Source organism: Podarcis liolepis, assembly GCF_965112155.1.
Source record: "Podarcis liolepis genome assembly, chromosome: 6".
In the NCBI taxonomy this organism is placed as follows: domain Eukaryota; kingdom Metazoa; phylum Chordata; class Lepidosauria; order Squamata; family Lacertidae; genus Podarcis; species Podarcis liolepis.
The window spans coordinates 93,179,613-93,199,186 of NC_139559.1; the positions used below are offsets into that span (position 1 = coordinate 93,179,613).

General features: G+C 43.0%; 1 protein-coding gene across 1 annotated transcript in view; it reads left to right on the forward strand.

Moving 5' to 3' along the window:
- Positions 1–19,574, forward strand: part of XPR1 (xenotropic and polytropic retrovirus receptor 1) — a 103,332-nt gene that overhangs the window by 76,301 nt on the left and 7,457 nt on the right. Inside the window, exons 12-14 of the mRNA XM_083507130.1 lie at positions 13,273–13,439; positions 16,474–16,613; positions 18,254–18,475. Of these exons, the coding sequence (XP_083363256.1) occupies positions 13,273–13,439; positions 16,474–16,613; positions 18,254–18,475 (529 nt within the window). The remainder of the gene's footprint in view (positions 1–13,272; positions 13,440–16,473; positions 16,614–18,253; positions 18,476–19,574) is intronic.

The window sequence follows — 19,574 nt, forward strand, 5'->3', positions numbered from 1 at the left end:
ATTCCGCTTTATAGCCTCAGGAGGCTCTCAGAGCAGCTTATGAAAGATTTGCCCAATACAATCGCATTCAAGAAGATTAGTACATGTTGTTTATTTTGTAAAATTTATATACCACTTGATAGTTTATTTAAAAAAAACCTCACAGCCACACTTCAAAACATAAAAAGTTAAAAGATAAAAAGCTTTTAAAGTTTTTAAAATATTTATTGTGTGTTTTTAGTTGTATCTTTTTAAAATTTTGCTGTGGGCTGCCTTGGGTCCTGCCCTGGGAGAATTATGGGCCATTAAATACATACATACATTAAATACATACATACAGCCAGTGTGCCCAGCCATTAGTGCCCATCAGCACCTTGGCTACTGCATTCTGTACCACATGAAGCTCTCAAACAGTCTTCAAGGGGAGCCCCATATAGAGCACAGCACAATTGTACTAGGTGTGGGTCACTGAAGCCAAGCTGTCTATCCAGTAACAGCCATAGTTGGTGAACTATGGGGAGCCAGAAATAGGCACTCCTAACCAATAAAGACATGTGTGCCTCAAGCAACAGTGCTGAATCAAGAAGCTCCCCCATGCTATGAACCTGATCTCTCCAAGGAAATGGCATCCCATCTGGAATTGGTTATGTACTCACTTCCCAGACTTGAAAACTTGTGACACGTAGCACCTCCATCTTGTTTGGATTCAGTTTCACTTTACTAGCCCACACCCAGCCCACTGCAACCTTGAAGAAGCAGTCTAGCACCTGCACAGCCTCTCCTGGTTCAGATGGTATGGAGAGATAGAGCTGTGTGTCGTCAGCTTAGCTATACATCACTCCAAAATCCCAGATCACATCCCCTGATGGTTTCATATAGACATTGGAACAGCATGGAGGGCAGTATTGGCCTCATGGGACACCACAAGTTAACTTTCCTGGTGCAAAGTAATCGTTTCCCATTGCACACTAGAAGTCACCTGGAAGGCAGTAGGAAAACCACTGCAGTACCTCCAACTCTCAACCCACAGAGCCAATCCGGGTCCATAGTATCAAAAGCCACTGAGAGAGGTCAACAGAATAGCACTCCTCACTGTGCCTCTTCCAGTGCAAAGTTCATCAGCCAGGTCAACCAAGGCTGAGCCCATGTAGAAAAAGGACCAGATAATCCACTTATTCTGAGCATGCCTGTAGTTGAATTGTGACCACTCTCTTGAACACCTTGCCTAAGGTGGAAATATTAACAGTTGCATAATAGTTCTCCAACAATTCCTGGTCCAGGGAGGCCTTCTTAAGGAGAAGGCGAACCACTGCCTCTTTAACAGGGCGGGGGGGGGGGGCAATACCTTCCCCACCTGCATTGAGGCATGAACTCCTCCAGTTAACCTTCTCTGGCATGCTTCTGTGAGCCTGGTGGGCAAGGGACAAGAAGTTTGGTGATCAGCTGGGCCCCTTCAATAGCTTGTCCATATTGATTAGGCTACAATTGAAACAAGAACAGACATTGCACGGAATATGTCAGGATGAATCCTAACAATACAGTGGTGCCTCGCAAGACGAAAAGAATCCGTTCTGTGATTCTCTTCGTCTAGCAGTTTCTTCGTCTTGTGAAGCAAGCCCATTGACGGATTAGCGCTATTAGCGGCTTTTAGCGGCTTATCGGATCAGCTGATAAGCGGCTTAGCGGCTTAGAAAAGGGGGGGAGGGGGGAAAACCCGCAGGAACTCGCAAGACATTTTCGTCTTGCGAAGCAAGCCCATAGGAAATTCGTTTTGTGAAGCACCTCCAAAACGGAAAACTCTTTCGTCTAGCGAGTTTTCCGTCTTGCGAGGCATTCGTCTTGCGGGGCACCACTGTAGTTTCAAATCCCTTCATATTTGGGTGATTGAAGTACCTTGCAAGCTTGTCATGGCAGGCTACTACCGATGGTTCAAAATGAACCCTCCTTCTGGCCTGAAGTTACTAGTTTTCTCACTACTTGGAAGAGCTCTGCTAAACCTCTACTGCTCTGGACTGGTGCTTGCTTGAGTACCCAGGTGAGTAGAGCTGAGTGAAAACAGGGCCTCCCACTTGATCCAGGTCTCGGTGATGCTTGCCAAGCCAGCCCCCTCATCCACAATCAAGTAATGGGTGATAGATGACTCATTTTGGACCAAAATAAGCACCACCAAACTAAAGGTTCGATTGACATGCTCCACCAAATTCTGATGGTTGAGGGATAGCACGGAAGAAGTAATGGTTTTAATATATCTTACAACCTATTCACATGATGGTTAAACGTTGCGGAGGTCATGTTCCTCCATTTAAAGGCCCTGTCTGTGTGTGATAGAAAGGCAACAAAAATGGAAGAAATCCAGGTAGCCAGTTAATTGAAAATAATCACATGATAACATGGCTGTGTGAATCTCTTTTGAATACCAAAAGCTTACTAATTGAGTACTTAATTATGACAGATGCCCGATGGAGCGAGGCGTAATTTCTGCCTCCTTGCAATGAAATTATTTTCAGCGGCCTTATAACTCAGGACAGCTGAATTTTAATAGCTGCAAAGTCTGATAAATGCTGTTTATGTTGCTTAATAGGGTCTGCCAATGGACCCTGTGAAGTCTTGACAGGACATGTGAACAAGGTGTGAACAGAAAGACCAATGTGCTGAGTTTCCAGTTCTTAGGAATTCAGGAGGGGAAAGGTCTAATCCTTATCAAACACATTGGGGAGGGGAATAAACCTTAAAGCCACTTACTGAACGTAGTAAATTATTTTCAGACAGCTTAGAACTGCTGGATGTGCAGACACAAATCCCGTCTTAAAATAATGGCTTAAACGTTTCGTTTTCTTTTCTACAGGACTTTTAGTAAATTAGCTTAAACATGTGATACCTACGTAACTGTTACATTCCTAGCAGAGTGCCTGTTCATCATCATATTCGGGGTGGTGGAGCAGTAGCACCTTATAATTATTGAGAATTTGTCCTTCTTGTGAAAAAGGCTAACTTAGGAAAATCCATTTCCTCCCCCTTCCGTTCATTAATTCTAAAGTACAGTGGTACCTCAGGTTAAGAACTTAATTCGTTCTGGAGGTCCGTTCTTAACCTGAAACTGTTCTTAACCTGAAGCACCACTTTAGCTAATGGGGCCTCCCGCTGCCGCCACGCCTCTGCTACACGATTTCTGTTCTCATCCTGAAGCAAAGTTCTTAACCCGAGGTACTATTTCTGGGTTAGCAGAGTCTGTAACCTGAAGCCTCTGTAACCTGAAGCGACTGTAACCCGAGGTACCACTGTACACTCTGCTAGGATGTCAGATACATGTGCAGTTTACATGAATGTGGGGGACAGAGGAGTGGGACAGCTATTGAAGCCTCATTCAGAATTTCACAAGAGGCTGAGTGGCTGCTGCTTCAAAACAACCTAGAGCTGCTAAACAGGAAGGAAAGGATTAGGCCAGGCATAGGCAAATTCGGCCCTCCAGATGTTTTTGGGACTACAATTCCCATCATCTCTGACCCCTGGTCCTGTTAGCTAGGGACCATGGGAGTTGTAGGCCAAAAACATCTGGAGGGCCGAGTTTGCCTATGCCTGGATTAAGCAGAAGCTGGGGATGGGAAGAGGAAAATGGCAGAGCATGAGCGAATACTATAATAATAATAATAATCTCTCTGGTGAACACACACATGGAGTGAGGAAGTGGCACACAGACAGAGAACCATGTAAAGAGTGAGCAAGCACACTAAGAGAAAGGTTGAAGGTCCCAAAGGCCCTTCACCATGAAATCTTACGCACACAAGGATCAACAGACACAAGGATCAACAGATTGCCTGCTCTCCTGCTGACTCAGGAAGCTTAGGAAAATATTTAATACGCATGCCGAGGCTCCAAGAGTCTTGCAAGCCAGGTTAGAGTGCATGTTTCCTCCGTCATTGCTGCTCCTGCAAGGTTTAGTGCTTTCAGGGAAGATGAGATTGGCTGTTGCTCAAACTTCTTTGAGGAAGTGGTAGTTCTGACTGAAGACATAGGTTCATGCCTGCCAAGCCTTCTGCCTCTTATTCTTTGGGAGTTGTGGGTTAGAAGACTTTCTCAAAGGCCACATTTGCATGTAAAGATGAACCTGACTCTTTGGCTTATTGTAGTTTTTAAGGATTCAGCATGGTGATGAAACATGCTATCTTCATTGCTCCCACTTTTCCAGGCAAATGAGAAAAAATTAGCTTCATATTGCATCTGAACCAGAGATCATGATATTTCATTAAAAATTATACACCGCTTGATTGTAAAAAAAATAAAAAACCCCTCAAAGCTGGTTACAAAAAAAGTTAATAAAATTATCAAAACAACAATAATTTAAAACTTTCAAAAAGTTAAAATAACAATAGACTAAAAACAGATTAAAACTTGCATCCGTTTTCTAAACATCCTAGGTAAAGGTAAAGGGACCCCTGACCATTAGGTCCAGTCATGACTGACTCTAGGGTTGCGGCGCTCATCTCGCTTTATTGGCCGAGGGAGCCGGCGTACAGCTTCTGGGTCATGTGGCCAGCATGGCTAAGCCGCTTCTGGCGAACCAGAGCAGCGCACGGAAACGCCGTTTACCTTCCCGCCGGAGCGGTACCTATTTATCTACTTGCACTTTGACGTGCTTTTGAACTGCTAGGTTGGCAGGAGCAGGGACGGAGCAATGGGAGCTCACCCCGTCGCAGGGATTCGAACTGCCGACCTTCTGATCGGCAAGTCCTAGGCTCTGTGGTTTAACGCACAGCGCCACCTGCGTCCCAACATCCTAGGTAGGCTTGTCTAAAATAAAATGTTTCTAGCAGGCAACGGAAACTAATGGCCTGAAGGTACTCTTCTACTCTTAAAGCTAAGCAGGTCTTGCTCTAGCCAGGTAAACCATATGTAAGCTTCCTTGCAAGGCAGGGCAAGCTGCAAGTACAGTGATACCTCGGTTTAAGAACAGTCCGGTTTAAGAACGATTTGGTTTACAAACTCCGCAAAACCAGAAATGGTGTCTTGGTTTGAGAACTTTACCTTGGTCTAAGAACGGAATCCGAACGGTGGAAGGGCACTGGCGACGGGAGGCCTCATTAGGGACAGCACGCCTCTGTTTAAGAACAGTTTCGGTTTAAGAATGGACTTCTGGAATGGATTAAGTTCATAAACCGAGGTACCACTGTATAAAAAGGTAAAGGGACCCCTGACCATTAGGTCCAGTCGTGACCGACTCTGGGGTTGCGGCGCTCATCTCGCTTTATTGGCCAAGGGAGCCAGTGTACAGCTTCCGGGTCATGTAGCCAGCATGACTAAGCCGCTTCTGGCGAACCAGAGCAGCGCACGGAAACGCCGTTTACCTTCCTGCCAGAGCGGTGCCTATTTATCTTCTTGCACTTTGACTTGCTTTTGAACTGCTTGGTTGGCAGGAGCAGAGACCGAGCAACAGGAGCTCACCCCGTTGCGGGGATTCGAACTGCCGACCTTCTGATCGGCAAGTCCTAGGCTCTGTGGTTTAACCCACAGCACCACCCGTGTTATACAGTACCCACTGTATAACAAGTATTAAATGATCCTTCCTTCTCAGGAGTGAGCCCAAGATCTTTTGCTGCCTGAGACAAAAGGATGAAGTGGTGCTTTTCCATGTTCTGTGCACAGAAGTCAGTCGGACTAGCAGTCGGATCTTTCTTCAGCACTTGTATACAAGGCAGTGTCCTCTGCTACACCTGAGAGGTTAGCCAAGGGTAGGGTGCTTGGTACACGTAGCTCTATTCTCCCAGCACCTCCCCATTGCTCTTTGCCCCTTAGTATCTGCTGCTTCACTCTTGCCTAGTGGTAGGGCTGGTGCTTTGCATCCCACATGACTGCCTAAAATTAGCAGGATGTGATAAGGGTGCTGGCAGAACTGCTTCTGTACCCTTACAAGGGAAGGTGAAAGTGAATGCAAGACAGGGAGTTCAGCGTGGGGCTTCGTGGTCCTTTAACTATACTCTGTTTAGCTTCTCATCTGAGCAATTGATAGCCTAGGCTAAAGCTGAAATGAATGTAGCTTAGGATGAATGAAACCCTTCTGACTTAGTAGGTGGAACAATATGATTCATGTTCAGTCAGAAGGCCTGTATCTTACTGTAGTACTTATCTGAAGATTAAGGCAGCTTTCTGATAACCCCTCAGATTTCCTGGTCCTATTATCATGGCTTTAACAATCAGCAGAAACCGCAACTACCTGCAGCGACTGACCCTCCCAGAATACTTATCACATGCTATTGTGCTCTGTGCCAGTTCTTCAATAACACAGGGCATTGATTTTCTGCCCCTTTCCCCTCAAGCTGCATTGAACAGAATATATTGTTTGCCTTCTCTAAGATAAATCGAGAGAGTAAATAAAGTAAATTCATTCAAAGCAAATGTAATGTTAACAGTTTGTACGGCGGAAATGTTTCTATTTTATAGAGCGGCCGTTTTCACAATGCATAAAAAAAGGAATGTATCGGAAGGAAGCTATTCTGCTTTCTGCCTTCCATATTGCCTGGCAGTTACTTCAAGAACTTATCAATCCACATTAGAAAAGGATGCAAATTTGTATTATTATTTTTTCATTTCAACGCAATATTCTGAGCACATTAGTCAAATGTGTGACTTGTTTATGTGATGGCAGAAAAATGAGTGAGTGAGACACAGTAAGGCTATAAGTTCACAAAGGACATGACAGGTGTTTATTACGAAAGATTAGTTCACCATGAAGTGTGCGTGGTAATATATCACTGATATAAACCTGCAGGCTTTGCAGGCCAGTGCTTGTGTGTTGCCTGTCTGTGACTTTGATTGACACAGAAATACTATCAGAAAACAAACAAACATGTACAGTCACTTCTTAAAGTATGACAGAAATTAGAGGCTTCTGAGCACGTCACCTTCCAAGTGTATGATGGAGACATTTTTTCTCTGCATAAGGATTGTCTTATGGGAAAAGATGTGTTGAGGCAGACCTCAATGCTTTTTACACTTTTGAGATGTAGTTATTTTTAAAAGAGAACTTGAGATTCTGCGCCAAATGAGCCCAGTCGTCTTCCTGTGTTGTACCGATGCCAGAAAAACCAAGTACTTAACGCAAAATAATATATTGTCATTCTACAATAAATGGAATAAAGAATAAACGAAGTCATTAGAATGCACATGCAAAAAAACCCACACCAGGAAACAAATTGGTACATATGCTTATTGTGGCCATTATTTATGCAATAAGGCCTTTAAAACATGCATATACATGTTTTGTAGAGTGGTTTAACTAAACCCCCAGATCTTAACTAGAATTAGCTTAATAAAATGGAAACGATAACAAGGGTGGATTATGATGAATTGTCTATTGTTTTGAAAAATAAAATGAAGCAACTACTTATTTGAAATAGGCAATAAAGGTTTTTTAAAATTCCATCTTCTAATAATCTGAACTGCTAATGAGTGGCGGGTCTAAAGCACAACAGCTTTTCCTAACTCGTTATCACCTGCACTTCTTGCTGCTGCTTTTTATTTAAGGGTTTGTTGTTTCCAAATACACACAGACATCATCATAAGCGCACACACAACATGTACCCTTTTTGCAAATGAAGCAGGCTGCTTGGGGACTCTGGTTGGAATACCAATGCCCTGATTTTCCAGTCTTCCAAACAGCACTGAAGAGGACTGGTAGGACTCGCTAGTGGAGATTGAGATATAATTGCCTGCCTAGAGCAACATCTTTCCGCTACATCACCTGAATACTAATAAGGAGAAACAATAGGGAAGAAAGGTGGCAGGCAGAACCCCAGGAAAGGAGGTTGGGGAGCAGGGGTAGTGATAGCGTTGTGGGCAAACAATTCAAGAGGTGAGACCAAGAGGCGAGGAAAGCTGTGTGCTTTTCATTGTGTGTGTGTTTTGCGAGCTTCCTGGTTCCTTTATTTGTAGTGAAATCTTAGCATAAATTATAATTTGCCCACGTCAATAATTCAACTACCAGAGGGTACAGACCAGTTCAGCTGCTGTGGAAGAGAATTATGGCCTGGGGATGTGGAGGCAGAAAAGCTTGCTTCTTTGAATTAGCTTGGCTGCTAATGCAGCGCAAGATGTTAATAGAGTTCTCTGCCATGCCTTCCTCACAGGGACTTGCCCTTTTTAGTATCAATTTCTGAAAATGATTTGATCTTACTTTTGAGGCTGCCTTTAGAACAAACCTATTTTTACTCCCACCCCCCTCTCTTTTTTTTATTTTTATAATATGGTTGGTATGACTGACTTACCACTCCCTAAGTAAGACCCACTGAAATCTGTGGGTTTAAGTTACTGCTGACTAAATTAAGTCTACCCATTTTAGTGGGTTTGCTCTGTTTGACTTGGCCGTATACCAAGCTATTGCTCCTGCCAGAATTTTTTATTATTATTTTCTAGTTCTAGGTGATGCTCTGATAAGATCTCAGTAATACAGCGTGAGAGCGCAGAGAATACCGTACTTTTGTGTCTATTAGATGTCCCCATGTATAAGACTCCCCCTATTTTGGGGGACTCAAATTTAAGAAAATGGGGGTGGGGAGATGGCTCAGAGAGAGTTGTTGAGCTTTTTTTGCAGAGAATTGACCAGAGTTTTACAGCTGGGGGGGGGGGGATTGCTAAAAATTGCTCACTTGCCACAGCGATAGCCAATTGCCAACAGAGCCTTTCCCAGCAAAAAATCTCTTACCCAACTGAGAAAAGCTGTCTGCTGACAATCGCAATCATTGGCAGCCGCCAATCACGACAGCCAATCCACAACAGTGTTTGCTTCACAAACCAATCACCGACCCATTCACTATCCATGTATAAGCTGAGGCACGTTTTTGAACATTATTTTAGAGTAAAAAAAACCTCGTCTTACTCACGGAAAAGTACGGTAATTGCAGTGCTCTGGGAGGTTGGAGGAATACAGTGGTGCCTCGCAAGACGAAAAGAATCCGTTCCGCAAGTCTCTTCGTTTTGCGGTTTTTTCGTCTTGCGAAGCAAGCCCATTAGCGGCTTAGCGGGCTTAGCGGATCAGCTGATAAGCGGCTTAGCGGATCAGCTGTTAAGCGGCTTAGCGGATCAGCTATTAAGCGGCTTAGCGGCTTAGGATCAGCTGATAAGCGGCTTAGCGGCTTGGGAAAAAGGGGGGGAGGGAAAAAAACCCCGCAGGAACTCGCAAGACATTTTCGTCTTGCGAAGCAAGCCCATAGGAAATTCGTTTTGCGAAGCACCTCCAAAACGGAAAACCCTTTCGCCTAGCGGGTTTTCCGTCTTGCGAGGCATTCGTCTTGCGGGGCACCACTGTACTGTAAACACGTTTGGAATACTTAAACAAAACAAAAAAAAAAACCTGGAGTTTTTTGTATAGGGTACGAGGAATCCTCTTGTAGCTCGATAGCTGCAGCCGCGTGGTAAAATGGCAAATATTCACCAGGCAAATTATGGGAATTGCTACTACAGGATGGAATGATGGCCTACGGCTTGGGTTGCTCTAAAACAGGATTTGACAAAATCATGGAGGACAAGGTTATCAATGACTATTGCTTATGATAACTATGTGCTACCTCACGTATTGGAGGTGATATAGGGGAATAGATGGGGAGAGTGCTGTTGTGCTTTGGGGCTTCCTGTAAGTATCTGTTTGGCCACACTGAGAACAGGATGTTGGAATAGATGGGATCTTACGTTCCTAAGTAGTGCCAGAAATGTGGAACAGTGCGTAAGCACGGCAGAAAATGGAATGAGTGAACGAGAGAGCTGCGATTCACACAGAACCTAGATGTATAAAACTGATAAAAAGACCACCACTGATCCTTCAATACTTGCGCTTGTCCAAAATTTTCATTCCCCAACTCAGTAAAGGTGTCCAAAAATACGTATATTAAGGGAAAGTATGCATATGCATACACCCAGACAAATAACGCAAATGTTTTACGTTGGGGGAAATTGCTTGCGAAAATGTGTGTATTAGGTGAAATGTTTGCTAAAGTGCTGACACATTTTTACAAGGGCCTTTAAAAAATGCAAACTGATGCGGAAATGTGAGGAACTGAATTAAAGACTGTGAAGATGATGAACAGAGAGAAACTGAATTAGGCAGCATTTGTCTCTCCTTATTCATGGCTAGAATTATTCTAGAGATTTTGTGTGCATGCTTGCAACTAGATTAATAAGCTTTCTCTTCAAAGGCCTTGCTAGTGTTGAGAGGTTGCTAGGAGGCATGATTTGCTATTATGAATGTAAGATTGGTGGGCAATAAATTTATTTGACAGAGGAAAATGAACATCTCAGGGGTTAAATATTGTGGAAGAGCCTCTGGGCAAGTCAAATGTTAGTACAACTAAAGTGTTCTTTCTTTAGACACATTAGTAAAGTGATTTTCAACTATATGCAGAACAAGCTTGGCTGTGAATACAGATTATCTCACTGTGTAATGGAGAACTAGCTAATTCTTCCACTTACCTGATGAAGGTTCTGTGGAACCTGAATTTTATTTTACATGTCAGGAACTAGTCTGTTTTATAAGCTTAATATTGTAGTAGCTTGGACCTTGTGGCGGTAGCAGATCTGTTTAGAGCAGGTTTAATTCCAGGCTGTCTTCAAATTTCTAGTTTTAAATTCTCCGCTGCCCACCCCGGGCATCAGCAACCGACGCTACGCCACTTCTTGTGCAGAACCTCTTCAGATGTCAGCAACATTTCACTGTCTTTGTTCACTCATCAATGTTTAGCCTTTGTTCATCAAAGCTGAGACACGGAATTTGCCTACATGTCTTTAAAAACAAGTGTCTTTCCAGAAGAGAGACTTTGATGCATCCAGACTTAGAGCACTAAGCTTGGGCCTGAAATATAGAGAGTTTAGAGGTTAGAGTTCTTTATGCAGAGTTTTGAGGTTATTCAGAACCATGTGTTAAGCGATGGAAAAGCTGGGATAGGCTAGCCCAGCTTTGGCATTTACACATATTTTTTTCTTAATACTTGTAAAATATTGGTCTACATCTGAAGTAGACTCTACAGAGTGCAAGCTTCTGTCACAATCAATCTGTCTTCAGAGTCCCAGGGTGGCTCAAGTCTCCCCGGCCGCCACCCCAGCAAGGCAGATTTCAAGTACTACCCTGTATAACCTGCCCTTCATTACACTAGAATTGGCCAGTGGAATTAATACGTTTTTGTTACTTCAAGAAATTTTCTGAACTGAACATTGCTGCTGCATTTTCCTATGTGCAAAAGCATATGCTTCCATCTACTGGGCAAAATGTGAATGGCAGCCTTGTCAGTGATTATAATAATAAAAGTAATTCAGATTTAAGTTTTTCCCAAACACTCAAAACATTTCACATCCATAAACAAACAAACCATCCTGCAGCCAGTATTATTGATCCTGCAGGGTATTTCACTCTGAAGTAACACTCATTAAGCATGATGTCTACATGCTGTTCCAGAAGAGAGACCTTGATGCATCCATAGTTACTCTATCACTAAGCTTGGGGCTGAAATATAGGGAGTTTAGGGGTTACAGGTCCTTACGTAGAGTTTTGAGGTTATTCAGAACCATATGTTAAGCAACGGATCGCTCCACCATCAGAAGTCAGGCAGGTGGCGATAGCACCATCTGCCCTCGGGGGTCTCATGAATGTTGTTGTTTAGTCATTTAGTCATGTCCGACTCTTCGTGACCCCCTGGACCAGAGCACGCCAGGCACTCCTGTCTTCCACTGCCTCCCGCAGTTTGGTCCGACTCATGTTTGTAGCTTCGAGAACAGTGTCCCACCATCTCCTCCTCTGTCGTCCCCTTCTCCTTGTGCCCTCCATCTTTCCCAACATCAGGGTCTTTTCCAGGGAATCTTCTCTTCTCATGAGGTGGCCAAAGTACTGGAGTCTCAGCTTCAGGATCTGTCCTTCCAGTGAGCACTCAGGGCTGATTTCCTTAAGATTGGAGAGGTTTGATCTTCTTGCAGTCCATGGGACTCTCAAGAGTCTCCTCCAGCACCATAATTCAAAGGGTCTCATGAACACCCCTTATTAAATTACATGATCCTGTGTGGTCTGCTTACCTTAATGATGTATTTCCTATACAGTGTTTCGTGTATTCTCACCTTGTTTGTTTTGCATGTTTTTTTTGTGTGAAAACCTTTAGTTTGAAAAAGTTTTAGAAAAGAAAAAAGGAAGAAAGCTGATGGCAGCTCAGTTCATAGTGCATGAGACTTAACCTCAGGGTCATGGGTTGGGCAAAAAGATTCCTGCAATGCAAGGCATTGGACTAAATGATCCTTAGGACACTACAATTATATGATTGTGCTGCCTTGCATTTGTAATGCTCCCCTAAAGAACCTTACCCAACAACAGCAGTGTCATTTTCTCCCTTGTCAAGGCAACCCAGCATATGTGTTTGTGTTTTTATGCCTAGTGTTGGATTTTGATTGTCCAGTTACAGCCTGGTGCTTTTACCATTTTACTGTTTAAATCTCTGTTTCTAGTTGTATTTAGTTTTTAATTAAGTGTCCTCTACCTTGCGAACCTTATGCTGCAGGAGAACTTACTAAATTTACCAATTAAATAAAATGAATCAGCATTCCAGTAATATCAATCTTGCAAAGTAGTCCAGTATTATTTTTGTATTGCAGAAGGAAGTTTTGGCTGAGAATATGCCTTGCTCCTGGCTGAGCAGGGTTTTGAACTGGGACCTTGCAGCTTAGACTCCCAGTTGTGCTAGACAACATGGGTTCACGTTTTTCTTCTTTATCCATTTGTTTACCTAAAAGATCCATTTAAAAGCTAGGGCATATCAGAACAAATCATCTCATAAGAATTCAAATGAAACTGCTGTCATTTGCAGGGTGCCAGGTGAATCCCATTTAAAATGGGAAAGAAATGTGTATACTACACAGCAGTAACCATTACAAAGTAGTCATACAAAACAATGGATAACATTTACTCTATTCATTACTGAATTATTTCCAAAAAATAAGCCTCCATCATACTTGTGAGTCTTGGGGCAAGTGGGGCAGACACTGTTGGGGTTCCTTTTTTTGCAATACGAAAGTGGCCTCCTTTCAATAACCTGCATTTTCTTAAAGTTTCGGGTTAATTTCTTTCAGAAGACAGTTTATTCATATTTATATAGAAACAGATACTGTCAAAATTCATGTCTGTGTTACTCAAATTCATGACATAATTTTGTGTTCCTTGTGTAAATTGCTATTAAGGTTGCTCCCAGATGTATCCAAGCTCATAACTAAACTTCATTCCAGCTGAATGGTCTGCTCATTTTGATACAGCGACACTGTTCTTCTTTCTTGCAGTTCGAAAACACAGTGACTCCCAAGTGTTCTTCTACCTGTGGATCGTCTTCTATTTTGTCAGCTCCTGCTACACCCTCATCTGGGATTTGAAGATGGATTGGGGTCTCTTTGACAGGAATGCTGGCGAAAATACTTTCCTGCGGGAAGAGATTGTCTACCCACAAAAGGTGCGTATGCAGGTTGCTTTTGTGAAGATCTTTATTTGAAAACTTGGGAGGATTTGAACTGTTGGCACTTTCACACCCTGAGGGCATTTGCTTGTGATGCCATCCATTTGAGCAAATGAATCCCACCCATATTGAACACTGGAGCTGTCACAAAAATACATGCGCCTTTGAAGGAGAGAATTAGCTAAAATAAAGTAACTTGGGAAAGATTGAGGGCACAAGGAGAAGGGGACAACAGAGGGCAAGATGGCAGGACAGTGTTCTCGAAGCTACAAACATGAGTTTGACCAAGCTGTGGGAGGCAGTGGAAGACAGGAGTGCCTGGCGTGCTCTGGTCCATGGGGTCACAAAGAGTCAGACACGACTAAACAACTAAACAACAACAACAACGTAACTTTCATTTTAACACATTCAGTGTATACATTGTTGTTAGGTCAATAATTGGATATACAGTTACAGATAGGTAGCCAAAATAAAAAAATTCCTTCCTGTAGCACCTTAAAGACCAACTAAGTTAGTTCTTGGTATAAGCTTTCGTGTGCATGCACACTTCTTCAGATACACTGAAACAGAAGTTGCCAGATCCTTCTATATAGTGAGAAGGTGGGGAGGGGTATTACTCAGAGGGGTGGTGGGAATTGGAGATTGGCAGATAGCTGAGATGAGCCTGTTGACGACTCTTAACGACTGTAATAGGTCTTACAGGAAAAGGCAAGGGGTGAGAAGGTGAGAAATGGCTTAGTCATGTATAATGAGATAAGAATCCAATGTCTCTGTTCAATGTCTCTACCTATCTGTAGATAGGTAGCCGTGTTGGTCTGCCATAGTCAAAATAAAAAAATTCCTTCCAGTAGCACCTTAAAGACCAACTAAGTTAGTTCTTGGTATGAGCTTTCGTGTGCATGCACACTTCTTCAGATACACTGAAACAGAAGAAGCCATTTCTCACCTTCTCACCCCTTTCCTTTTCCTTCACCAGCTTCACCAACCCAGAAGTAGTACCTTTGCTTCAGGATGAGAACAGAAATCGTGCTCCGGCGGCACGGCAGCAGCAGGAGGCCCCATTAGCTAAAGTGGTGCTTCAGGTTAAGAACAGTTTCAGGTTAAGAACAGACCTCCAGAACGAATTAAGTTCTTAACCCGAGGTACCACTGTATCCACATAAGCAAGTACTGGAACAATTGGGCGGGGATCTGTTTCTATTCTTCTCCCTCCCCTCTCCCCCACCACGTCAGCCCTTACGAGATTATCTTGTTTGTACATACACATCGCAACAGAGCCATATGGGAATTTCCTGTCCAGCTCTGCTCTTGCCTCTCTTCCCCTCTCACTTACCTGCGGTTGACATGAAGCAAGAACCAGTGGCAGGTTGTGACCCCAAGACAAACAGGCTGGGTCTTGGTTGGTCTGATAGGAGAGCAGGGGCTGCCCGGTAAGTGATTGCTTTTAGATACAGCAACAAGGGGGCATGTCGTACGGAGAAACCCTCATAGGCAAGAGGCAATTTTTTCAAGTTGTCACATCCTTCTTCAGGGAAGGTGTGCTATATTCCTCATAGCTAACCCGTTGCCCAACACCAGGCATGGGCAGTATAGACAGAAACCATGGTCATGGCCATCTGTTGTTAATAGTTACAATGGTTTGCTTACAGATGCAGTCAAATGCAGTCCACCAGGGTTCCAACAAGTCCACTCACACGCCCCAGCCATGCCCCTCACTGGTCCTATTTTGCACCCTCCTTGATCATTTTTGCCTGGCTGAACAGTGTTCTAGAACTCTGATCATGTATCTTGCTTGCCTGAATGAAGGAGAGCGAAGAGTGTGTTGGATCCATTGGCATCCTATGCCTTTTTAAAATGTGATTCTCTTTTGGGGGGGTGTGTTATTGGGTTGTTATATTTATTTTGATTATATATATTGTGGTTTTTGTGTTGATATTTTCTGTGAACCGCCCCAAGACCTCCGTGTATAGGGTGGTAGATAAATTCAATAAATAATAATAATAATAATAATAATAATAATAATAATAATAATAATAATGATGATGATGATGATGATGATGATGTTGATGATGAATGTGTGTACAGACTAGCTTACTCTACAAAGGTATCATTTACAGTGGTGCCTCGCAAGACGAAATTAATCCGTTCCGCGAGTCTCTTCGTCTTGCGGTTTTTTCGTCTTGCGAAGCACGGCTATTAGCGGCTTAGCGGCTATTAGTGGCTTTACGAAAAAGGAAACAAACTTGCAAGAACTCGCAAGTCGTTTCGTCTTGCGAAGCAAGCCCATAGGGAAATTCGTCTTGCGGAACGACTCAAAAAACGGAAAACTCTTTCGTCTTGCGCGTTTTTCGTCTTGCGAGGTACCACTGTACATGTTTTGCTCCTCCCACCACTGGCATGTGGTTCCCGAGAATGCAGTCCTCAGGCTGAAAAACGTTTAAAGTACAGTGGTACCTTGGTTTGCATGCGTTTTGGTTTGCATACGTTTTGGATTACAAACATGTCAAACCCAGAAGTTCGTGTCCCGGTTTGCAACCTTTTTTTGGATTACACCCCCCCTTTTGGGGGGGGGGATTACGAACAAAAATTTTTTGGAGGCCCCATTGGCGAAAGCGCACCTTGGGTTACAACCTGTTTTGGTTTACAAACGGACCTCCGGAACGGATTATGGTTGTAAACCAAGGTACCACTGTACTCTCTGGCAACAGGGTATTTGGAAAACAGCCAATCAAGAAGCATGCCATCTCGCTGCCAAATCTTAAGGAATGAAGCTGTTGTTGTTGCTGCTGTTGTTAGTGTAATGTCGATCCTTCGACAAATCAGCTGTTTATCTCGCTTTTTTGTGACGATACTTTTATGTTATATGGGAATATAGAATGCAGACAAAAGTCTGCACAGAAACCACACTGAGCATACAGAGTAAGCAAATCCAAGGGCTGGATACTTCTTTTGCGCTACACTTTTATTTGAAGGTGGATCTGGCCGATAACCTTGCTCTGCATCACAGCGGTCTTTTCCATCTGTTTCCTCAGGCCTATTACTACTGTGCCATTGTCGAGGATGTGATTCTGCGCTTTGCATGGACTATCCAGATCTCTCTTACTTCCATGCCAATCCACCCTTACGCCGGGGATATCATTGCTACTGTGTTTGCACCACTTGAGGTTTTCCGGTAAGATCCATTACCTAAACTACTACCCCAGTTTTTGCAGACCAGGGTGGATTTGATTTAAATCACTAGTCACTAAGACTTGATTTAAATCATTTTTTAACAGAAAGACGCATTTTTGCTGGTATAAATTTTCAGATTTACAGTTATATTTACAAATTTACAGTTATATCAAAAATTACTAATTTGGTTATACTATTAGAAATACATAGGCAGATAATTACAAAATTATTGTGAGGTTTAATAGGTTAACCGTTTATATTTGGACAACTTTTCTGCTGTACTTTATTGGAAGGAGAAAAATAATCATTTCCTTAATAACAATTTAAACAATTTATTTAACTAAAACAATAACATTATAGCATATATATCCATGTTTGTTAACTGATGTGGTTAAACAATTAAAAAAAAATCTTAGATGAGTTTTAGCACACATGAAAAACTTAAAACAAATCCTTATTTCTTGATGAATAGCCTTTGGACTATAATGTAACTTAAATAGAAAACTATATTTAGAAAGATTTTTCCTCCAAAAGCATTTGTATTTCAAAAATCCAATTTAAATTAAAAATATCCGATTTTTTATTATTATTAAAAAAATCATTGCTTTTTATCCACCTTGTTGCAGACCTTGTTTGCAATTAATAGTGAGTGATACATTACCTCATAGAGTCAAAAACTTCTAATCTCCCAGATGAACACTCCAGGATCTGTGAACTTATAATTGTGTGTTCCTGTATCGCAGCCTTTCCCCTGCTCGGTGACCTCCACATCATTTGGGGTGGGGAACCTCTGGCCATTTCCCCCAAACCACACCCACCTGCCCCCCCACCTGTTGTCATTATCGGAATTTAATTTGTATTATTATTATTATTACTTACTTACTTATTAAATGTATTAGTTGCCTTTTTTGCCACAGCAGCTCAAAGCGACTTAGAATATTCAAGCACATGTGCACATATATACATACCTACATTAAAGCCAGTGGGGAAAAACAATTCTGTTTTTTAGAAGTAGACTAAAACACCCCAGCCATGCAAAAAGGCCATAGATAAGTAAAGACAAAGCCCTAACGGGAAAAGGTATGTTTTTCTCTGGCGCCTAGAGATATGTAACAATGGCACCAGGCAAACCTCCCTTATAAGGATGTGGCCTGCTGGCTCAGGCTGAGAGTAGGCGGAGGGCAAAACATTGAAAGACTAGTCTTGTGGTTTTATGGAAATAAACAAAAAAAGAAAGGAAACAAATACAGGTAGTGGAAATCAAAGTCAAGTCAGCAGTCAAGATATGAGACTTCCAGATCTTTGGTGACTCCATATTGCCTCTTTTGCATCTGGTTATGTCGAGCCCGAGATTGTAAGCAGCGATTGGCTGCTTGATTGTTTGGGGGGGGTGTGTGTGCTGAAAATCGCTCACCCGCCAGAACAAAGTGTGAGCCCGAGATTGTAAGCAGCGATTGTAAGCGACGCAAGCAGTTGTGTTCTGCGTTCTGGCGGGTGAGCGATTTTCGGCATTCCCCCAAAATAATCCTCCCCAAAAGCTCAATCCTCCCTATTTTCTATATTTTGAGGCCCCCAAAACAGGGGGCGTCTTATAGACTGAAAAATACGGTACGTCGCTTACTATGGTTCTGTATCTTTCAGGCGATTTGTGTGGAATTTCTTCCGACTGGAGAATGAGCACCTGAACAACTGTGGTGAATTCCGAGCTGTCCGGGACATCTCGGTGGCACCACTCAACGCAGATGATCAGACCCTGCTTGAACAGATGATGGACCAGGAGGATGGTGTCCGGAATCGTCAGAAAAACCGGGCCTGGAAGCGTAGCCAGAGTGTGTCCTTGCATAGACCGCGTCTTGCTTCTCAGTACGTATTTGTTTCTTTTTTGAATGAGAGTGAGGGCTTGTCCACACTTCCCCTTGTCCCGCTGCTTTTCCCCGGGGAAAACAGCTCTTTAGCCCTCAGTCAGAGCAAATGGCAGCATCTTAAAAAGCAGAGACATCACCTTGCCAACAAAGGTCCGTATAGTTAAAGCTATGGTTTTCCCAGTAGTGATGTATGGAAGTGAGAGCTGGACCATAACGAAGGCTGATCGCCGGAGAATTGATGCTTTTGAATTATGGTGCTGGAGGAGACTCTTGAGAGTCCCATGGACTGCAAGAAGATCAAACCTCTCCATTCTGAAGGAAATCAGCCTTCAGTGCTCACTGGAAGGACAGATCCTGAAGCTGAGGCTCCAATACTTTGGCCACCTCATGAGAAGAGAAGACTCCCTGGAAAAGACCCTGATGTTGGGAAAGATTGAGGGCACAAGGAGAAGGGGACGGCAGAGATGGTTGGACAGTGTTCTCAAAGCTACTAACATGAGTTTGACCAAACTGCGGGAGGCAGTGGAAAACAGGAGTGCCTGGCGTGCTCTGGTCCATGGGGTCACGAAGAGTCAGACACGACTAAACAACAACAACAACAAAGGAGCAAATGGCAACCAGGTTTTCTGCGTTGTTCCAGTTTAAAGCTAAAGAGCTGCTTTTCCCTGGGAAAGGAGAAGGAGAAGGAGAAAGCCACTCAGACCCATGCTTTTCAGGCACGGGACAAGCAAAGCTGTCGATGTGCCCTAAGCAAACTTATACTGCATCTGCAAAGCATGGCTGACAGATCCTTCTCTACTGCCAATGTGAATGGACTCGATAAGTGGACTTGCACAATACTTCTGCTCAGCACAGTCTTTAGGAAGAGACTGCAAAATCTGCTCATGGCAGGCCAATTTAAGGAGGACAGCTTGAACAAATTATGCAAGTGTTGTTTGATTATGAGTCACTGCCAATAGACGTGATCACAATTTTTATTCCAGAGCTAGGTGAGTTATCAAAATTTAGAAAAGGGGGAGATTGTGAGCAACACATAAGGGAAAAGCAGGATTTTTTGAAGAGAAAAGTCCTTCTGATAACTACCTATCAGGTCACTT